The 8491-nt window shown below is 45.4% G+C and overlaps 1 protein-coding gene across 1 annotated transcript; it reads left to right on the top strand.

Annotated features, from left to right (window-relative positions):
- Window positions 1–1921: 1921 nt before the first annotated feature.
- Window positions 1922–2854, top strand: LOC136652900 (olfactory receptor 14A16-like). Its single transcript, XM_066629823.1, has one exon. The coding sequence runs from the start codon at window positions 1922–1924 to the stop codon at window positions 2852–2854; it is 933 nt and encodes a 310-aa protein (XP_066485920.1).
- Window positions 2855–8491: the final 5637 nt, after the last annotated feature.

The raw sequence follows: 8491 nt of genomic DNA, 5'->3' as shown, positions 1-8491 counted from the left end.
TGTGTGTCTCTGATGACTTGCTGTATGGGGCTCCAGGGACCAAGCCTCCAGGAACACCAGACATGATGACATCTTTGCCTGCATTGTAGACAGAACGTTGCAGAGTTGCAGCATTAAAAAGGTTAGTTGGACTTTTTCATAGATTTCATTAGTGATTCGATATGGATCCAGTGCTATGAATGGGTTGGAGAAGAGTGTGTGTAAGGAAATTCCATATCCCTGAAGAAAAATAGTAAGTTGTATCTGTTTAACTGTACTGATACTTGAGCAGTTTTCCTCATGGCCAAATGCCTACATAACTGTATCATTTGTATGTAAGTAATATGGGCCAGATCCTATCCAATTTTCCAGTGTTGGTGCAGTTGTTTCATTGAGGTGTGTGCTGTATCCTGTGGTGGAGGGGAAGTCACTGGGGGATCCTCAAGTACGGCAACATGTGTTCCCTTATCATGGGGCTGCATTGTGGCTGCACCGGAGCTGGAAAGTTGGGTAGAATTGGACCCTTTGTCACCTTGGTAGGAAACCCTGAGGATAGATGCAGTTGCATAGCTAGGTCATTTGACACCGGGGCCCATAAATTGTCGACACCCCCTTGTTACCAAAATTATTTTCCGTAATAGACAAGATTTAAATTTTTTCCAAATTTTTTTTTTAAATTTAAATTTTTACCAAAATTATTTTCCGTAATAGACAAGATTTAAAATGAATACTACTACTACTACTACTACTACTACTACTACTACTACTAATAATAATAATAATAATAATAGCCAGAAAATAAAAGCAGAGAGTGAACATTTTCTTTCATTGAACTTTGTATATATAATAAACTTTCCACCACTCCCAATATTATTAACCTCTCCCCACCATGCCCATCTCCATGATTCCACCCCTCACCAGGTTCTGGGGTTCACTTTAAAAGTCATCTAAGCCCAAAAACACTCAAACCTCCCACCTCCCCACATTAACTTCCAGCTCTTTCCTCCTATTCAGCAAGCTGCAGGAACTTTGCATCCAAGCAAAACCATCAGAAGCATGCAGGAACCTTCCACCCATTTACCCCTCCCCCCACACACCTGAGGCTCAGGTTTATGGATGCATCTGAGATGGCAACAGTATTATGGAATTTTGAGTGCAATCCTAACTTACTTTCCAGTACCAAGGTAAGGACAATGCAACAAACATTGCCTTAACTTGAGGAGGCCTCCGTGACTGCCCTCCAACTGCAGGATGCAGCACACGCCCCATTGGCACAACTATGCTAATGCTGGAAAGTTGGTTAGAATTGTGTCCCAAATCTTTCTATTCTGCCTAAATGGTGGAGTGGATTGTGAAAGCCAGAAAGGCTTCTGCAAATCACTTTGTGGAGAAAGTCTGGTGCAAATGCTCTCTTGCAAAATGTTCAGATCTGTTTATTACAACAGCTGCATACAGCAGGCAAGAATTAAAGACACAAGTCACGAGATAACTTTCCTGCTGCCGAGCTAGATTGCTATACACAAAAGATCCATGATCTGTTTGTGCACGATCTGTTCTGAGTATAAAATTAAGTTCCTTTGGGTTACACAATTTGAATTTTTGGAGTACAGTCTAATATCCCAGCCCCAGGACTGGGTGCCCACACTACATGGAATGATTGAGCAGGAACAGATAAAGACTAGATGAGGAACTCTCAGCTGTTGGCTATTCACCATCAGAGGGCAGGTTGTGGTGCTGTGGGAATTCCAGGGCTTTGCCTGGAGGTCTCAAGAAATCCGGCACCAATACTGAACTGGAGTTTTCAAATATTCTAGAAAATAAGTGAACAGATGAGAAATCATCACTTGTATCATCATCATAGTCATAAATGTGTTACTAAATCAGGATGTAGTTGTTGAAGGCTTCTGTTTCCTTCTACAGATTATAGCACACCAAGTGCAAAATGTCCAACAAAACTTCAATGTCTTCAGTGTCTTCAGCATCTGGGTTCCTGCTCCTGCCATTCTCAGATGTTCGTGAATTCCAGATTCTACATTTTGTGGCGTTCCTGCTGTTGTACTTGGGGATTGTCTCAGGGAACCTTCTCATCATCGCTGCAATAGCTCTTGACCATCACCTGCACAGCCCCATGTACTTCTTTTTAATGAACTTGGCCATACAGGACGCTGGGCTTGTGTCAATCTTTATTCCCAAATCCATGGCCAACTCCCTCATGAACACCAGGTACATATCTTATTCTGGATGTGTGGCACAAATCTTCTTGTATGCCTTCTTTATATTATCCAATTTTTCCCTTCTCACTGTCATGGCATATGATAGATACGTTGCCATTTGCATTCCTTTAGAATATGAAATGATCATGAACAGGGGCGCTTGTCTGCAAATAATTGCCATTGTATGGATTACTGGTTTTCTCTATTCGGTGTTGCACACCAGTGGCACTTTTGCAAGTCCTTTCTGCTCCAACATTGTCAACCAGTTCTTCTGTGAAATTCCACAATTACTGAAGCTTGCCTGTTCTGACTTATACCTGATTGAAATGGGAGTTGTTGTATTCAGCATTTTCATGTGCTTGGGCTGCTTTATTTTCATTGTTGTAACCTATGTGCACATCTTCACTGCAGTGCGCAGAATCCGTTCTGTGCAAGGCAGGAAAAAGGCCCTCTCAACTTGCCTTCCCCACCTTATTGTTGTCTCCACCTTTGTGTCCACTGCATGTTTTGCTTACCTGAGGCCCTCCTCTGACAATCCATCACATCTGGACATAGCAGTAACTATTATGTACTCTGTGGTTCCACCCCTGCTGAATCCAGTAATCTATAGCATGAGAAATAAGGAGATCAAAAACACAGTGAGAAGACTTTTGGGTTTCTGAACACTTAAAAATAGAGTTTTGATCTTCTATTTGTACGAGTGAGTTCTGTATGTGTGTGTATGTATTATCGAGGGAGTGGCAGTATGCGGCATCCTGTGGCTGTGAAGTGTGACTGAACCTCCTGCAAGGTAAGATAAGAGGCCTGAAATAATGTTTTAGACGTAAGAAACTGTGTAGATGATTCATAGCCCTACTGATGCGAATGTTGCCATATGTCAAAATTTCAGAGAAGAGAGCAGAAGAAAGTTGGAAGTAGTGGGATTAAGCAACTTTCACCTGGGAAGAGCTGCCAGTACCTGGGATTGCCATGAGCAGAGGGACACTTACTGGGGTCCACCAACATGGATTGTGTGGAAGTTCTTGCACCCTTCTCTCTAGAACAACTATTCGCAACCTTCTTTGTCACATGGCACATGAGAAAGCACTAAAATTGTCAAGGCACACCATTGGTTTTGTAAGGGCCAGTGCAGGGCCTGGCAACCATCAAGCATCTTCCGTGCCTGTCAGTGATCTTCTGCATGCCTCCCAGCCTCTGGGAGCTGCCTGCATCTCACTGAGCTCTTTCCGTGAGAAGCAAGAGAAACCTCGAACCCAGCCTCAGCCTTTCCACCTGCCTGATGTTATGAGAATGGGGCAATAATATGCAAGTCTACTTCAAAGCCCCAGACAAGATCTATTTTTCATGTGGATTAATTTAGATGCACTGGCTAGATCTTGCTGTCGTTTAGCTTAGTGCTTACCAATTAGCACTGGTTTACCAATAAGTTTACCAAACTGGTTTACTTAAGCCTATATGTTGTTGGCATCCTTCAGTCTTGGAAGACTATGGTGTCACGCTCTGAATGGTGGTTCTGGAACAGAGTGTCCTCTCCAGTGCACGAAGCCTGGGTAAAGTAGGTATGGAGGATAGGCTGTTACCCAGGCAGCAAATTCCCCCTCTCCACGTCACTGAAATGGTCCAATGGAAAGGCAGAGGCCAATACGGTTGGTTCCAGCAGCGTCGCAGGAGTTGCCAGAACGTGACTGTGTTCAGCCATGAACTGCCTCAGGGACTCCGGCTCCAGATTTTCCCTCAAGGTTGACTCCTGAAGCCTCTTCCATAACTGGATGTAGCCACAAGGCAGTGGAGGTTTGGGATCAGAGTTTTCCTTCTTTCAGATGAGCTGCCTTCCCAGGCTAATGAGTCCCATCTACCCGGTGGCTGTTTAGTCGCCTCTTACGACAAGTACAGCCATACTGAGGGTCTATTCTTATCCTCAGACCCCAGGGGATAAGATTATAATAATTATAGGCTGAGGCAGTTCATTATATAATTATATATAGGCTTATAATTGCAAGATTATAAGCCTATATAATCTTGCAATAACAACTCCCCCCCAACACCAGCATGCTGCTGCATCACTCCTTGAGTCCACCTAACACTATAAGTTCTGTTTTGCTCTGTATGCTTTGTTTTAGATTTAAGAGAAATAAAGTGCTTTGTCTGCATCCTGACCCTGGACTAAGCATATTTCTTCCTCTGAGTCCAAACAGAACTCCCAGCTCTATCTGTCTCCTGGGACAAGCTTTTTTCACAACTGACAAAGCACTCCACGTTCAATCCCATGCTGTGGCCATATAGATCCCATTGAGAATGGCTGGAACAGGGAACCATATGATGAAACAAGGAACATGTGAGAGGGCAGGGACAGTTTGTCTTCTCCTACTCTATTTGGTATGATGTAACTGGGAGCAACGTTAAAGCACAAAAGCTCCATCAGGCAAAATGGAGGTTCATAAGGTTTTGAAATGCACCATGTACGAAGTTGGCCAAGATCAGTGACAGCCCAATTCTGTGAAGGTCTGGGCTGCTCTATGCTGCGCTTTGCAGGAGTGGAAGAGACCTCCGCTGTCAAAAATGGCTGCTGATGGAGCAGATTGGCAGTCATTTTGGCAGCATTGCTGCATGAAGTAGCAGTGCCCCCCGCTCCATTGTCAGACCTGCCTGCACCTGCCAGAGAAGGTAAGGCAGTGGCACGGTTGGCAAGGGGGCAACTCAGGGCAGGAGGGAGGAGGAATGGGGTGGGGTAGCTGGGGAGGAAGTGGATCCAGCAGCAATGATGCGCACCAGAACCATTTTTACACCCTCCCCATCCCTTATCTTTCCTTGGATTTGCACCAGTGATATTGCTGGCGCAGGTCCAAGGAGACCTACTACAGAGCAAGAGGGATAAGGGAACTGAGGGTCCAATCTTAAGCAAGTCAAGCACTAGCACTAAGATCCAGTGCTGGTGCTGAGTGACACAAATGTGTCATAAGGCATGTCCATGGCACCCGGAGGGGCTGCCAGTGCTGAGCCAGCGCCAGTTGGTGATGAACCTCAGCGCCATGTGGAGGGCCGGCCAGTGCTCCATCAGTACCAGCCAATGGTGTTTTTGAGGTGGGGTCAGGAGGAGACTGAGCAGAACAGGGTGGGGGAGGGCAGGGTGGGGGAAGAACCGGCCCAGGAGGGGGGTGAGACTGGCAGAGGTCTGCTCCTCAGTATCCTATGCTCTGTGTAGGGCTGCAAAACTAGACATGGAGGCTCTCAAGTCTGAATAGCCAGCTCAAATTTGAGAAGCCCCATTGCAGGGCCTTGGGCTTCCCCTGGAAGAAGGGGACAAAAGTCCCCTTCCCCCCCAGAAGATCTCCTGTGGCCTTTGCAGTGCCACTGGACACAATGGTAGCCATTTCAGCACAGCTGCATCCAGTGGAGTTAGTGGCGTCAGACCGGGTGACATGTCGGGGGGCGCACCCTGGGGGGATGGTGCACTAAAATTGCGGCATTCGGAGCTGCCCTGTCATGCCATACACCGTTGGATGTGGAATGTCCAGCGGAATGCAATGGAAAAAGAGAGAGTAAAATAGCTCCTTTCCTTCAAAGGTAATGACCAAATAACGAGGAAAGAAAAAATGCATGGAGCCCTATGGAAAGTGAAAGTGAGCCGTATCGCGCATTTACTCATGAGTAGGCATATCTGCCATAGTCCTTCAGAAAGGGCAGGCTGAGAGGAATCCAACGACACCAGAATGGTCCCTATTCAATGAAGGCAGCCCCCCCAAAACACCCGAGAAATAGGTCCCTGCCTCCCAACTGCAAGTCTATTGAGCCCACGTGGCCATGTTTACTCGTGAGTAGGCGAATTTGCCTTAGTCCATTGGAAAGGGCATGCTGAGAGGACTCCAAGAACATCACAATGGTCCTGATCCAATGAATGCAGCCCCCCAAAACACCCAAGAAGTAGATTCCTCACTCCTAGCTGCGAGTCTATTGAGCACTATGGAAAGCGAAGCAGCCTTGCGGTCGTGTTTACTCATGAGTAGGCAGGTGTGCCTTGACTGGTGGTCAGACCAGGCAAACAGGAATGTGAGGACACCAGAATGGTCCTGATCCATGGAACTGGAGCACAACAAATGCTCCAGAAGGCAGCCTCCCCCCCACTAAAAAGGACAAATAAAGAGGCTTCAACTGGTAAGGGGAAGGTTTTCTGTTTTGCACTCGTAAAGCCAGGAGGGTCTTTGTATTGATCTGCTTGAAATAGAAGAACTTGAAACTGGGCACTGGGGAGGGCTGGAAATCTCACTGACTCTTTGGGGGGTGTTATTGCAGGCAGGCTACAGAGAAAATGCACTTGGTGGAAGAGGACTGGCTACCCCTTATTTAATTATTTTATTTATTTTAATTTAATTATTTATAATTATTTATTTTAATTTGCTTGATGATGTCACTTCTGGCCCTGACAACACTTCTGATGGGTCCTGATCAGATTGTCATTCTAAAAAGTGGGTCCCGGTGCTAAAAGATTGAGAACTGCTGCAATAAGGTGTTAGTAAGTTGACACGGGGTGTGTGTGTGTGACTCTACAAGTTTTCAAAATCACTAAAATCAGAGTTTGGAGGAATAAGACCATTATGTTATATATCAATCAATGCATAATTTCATGCAGAATGCAATGAAACAAACCACATTGAAATATCTATGTTCTAACAAAAGGTACAGCCAAAAAACCAGTGTGGGTGGGGCGATGGTACATCACCACGCCCACCACCTGGGGCGTTGCCCCACCTACTACATGGGGTGACACGCAGGCCTCCTGCGCCAGGTGACGTGAATCCTAGTGATGCCACTGGGTGGAGTCACTGGGGTTAGAATTGGACTACCCAATTCCCTTTCTCTTCTGAAGCCTCCCAAGCTGCCCCTCCCTCTCCCCCAACCCCAATACAGCAAGCTCATTTTTGGCATGGCTGCAAGATTGGGATTTAGGTTCTTTAAATTCTATATATTATTGGGCAAGACTGAGGTTTGTCTGGACTTTGATTTTTGCTGTGAATGTGGACAGGACTAGGCAGTAACTTCACTGCCTCATATGTGCATTCTTAACTTTCTCATGAGAGAAATTAACCAAACAAAAGTTTTGCAAGTTACCCAAATTAAATCTATTTTTAGATTAAAATACACCTGAAATTCATGAAACTGGGATATGGTGTAAAAAATGCAGGAGTCCAATAATTAAACAAACAAAACATGTGGTAGGTGAACAATTCCAAAAAAGTGTCTAAGGGTGCATGACTTTCAGGGATGAAATATGTCCAAGGCCGAGGACCGCACAATTGGAGACAGAAGACTTCCCATACATGGATAAATAATAATACAGGTATTTCTATACCGCCTTTCTTGGTCCTCAGATTTCTCCTCTGACTTTATTCAAGGCGGTTTACATAGGCAGGCTAATTAAATTAAATTAAATTAAAAAAAGGGTTTTTTACAATTTGAAAGAAGATTCTATCTTTCAAGAAACCACGACATTCAGATGTTTCTTTCTGATCTGGTCACAACATTCTGGCCTCCACCCTCCCATGCTCAGAGCAGATGGAATAACTCGACTCAGCTTGTCAGTGGCTTCAAGGTTGCATGGTGCTGGTGGCCTCGAACTGGTGACCTTCGGATGTTATCTTCAGGCAAATGGAGGCTCTACCCTCTAGACCAGACCTCCTGCCCTGGATGGATGCCTCCCTTAGTTTGATACATTTCAAACTGATACTTTTCAAACTTACATTTCAAGTAAGACAAGTTTGCAACTGCCCCATCTTCCAAACAAAATATTTTGTTTTCCTTTTGTTTCTGTGTTTGCTGAGCAACTGAGAGTTGGAATGGAATGCTCTTTGCATGAAGGTGGGCTTTGTAAACTCCTGCAACTGGTCTCTCTCTGGCTGATGGATGGGTTCTTCCTCTGGTCTTGCCATGAAAAGAGGGCAGGAAGAGATGGCTGAGCCACTGTTTCCCTCTTCCCATGACCCTGTCCTAGACTTAAGAGATCATGAAGAACTCCATCCACAAGAGAAACCTGTGGTCCTTCACCATCCAAGAGGAAAAGTCCCAGGCAATAGACAGGTGCATATGTGGTTTTGGAGGCTATCGCCCAGATGACATCAACAGGTTGATAGCAGCCTTCTAGGAGGAGATGGCAGAGAGTGGCAAAGAAACCCTCTCTCTGGTCACAGGGACTTCTTGGGAGGGAGAGGGAAGATGGAAGTCTTGGAGAATTGCATCTTGTGGTCATCAGCAAAATGACCATAGAGGGTAAGTGACCACTATTTTGCTCCTCTTGCAGATGGGTA

Source organism: Tiliqua scincoides, chromosome 5 (genome assembly GCF_035046505.1).
Source record: "Tiliqua scincoides isolate rTilSci1 chromosome 5, rTilSci1.hap2, whole genome shotgun sequence".
NCBI lineage: Eukaryota > Metazoa > Chordata > Lepidosauria > Squamata > Scincidae > Tiliqua > Tiliqua scincoides.
Note: the sequence above shows the minus strand (reverse complement) of the source record. Positions and strands in the feature narration are given on the sequence as shown.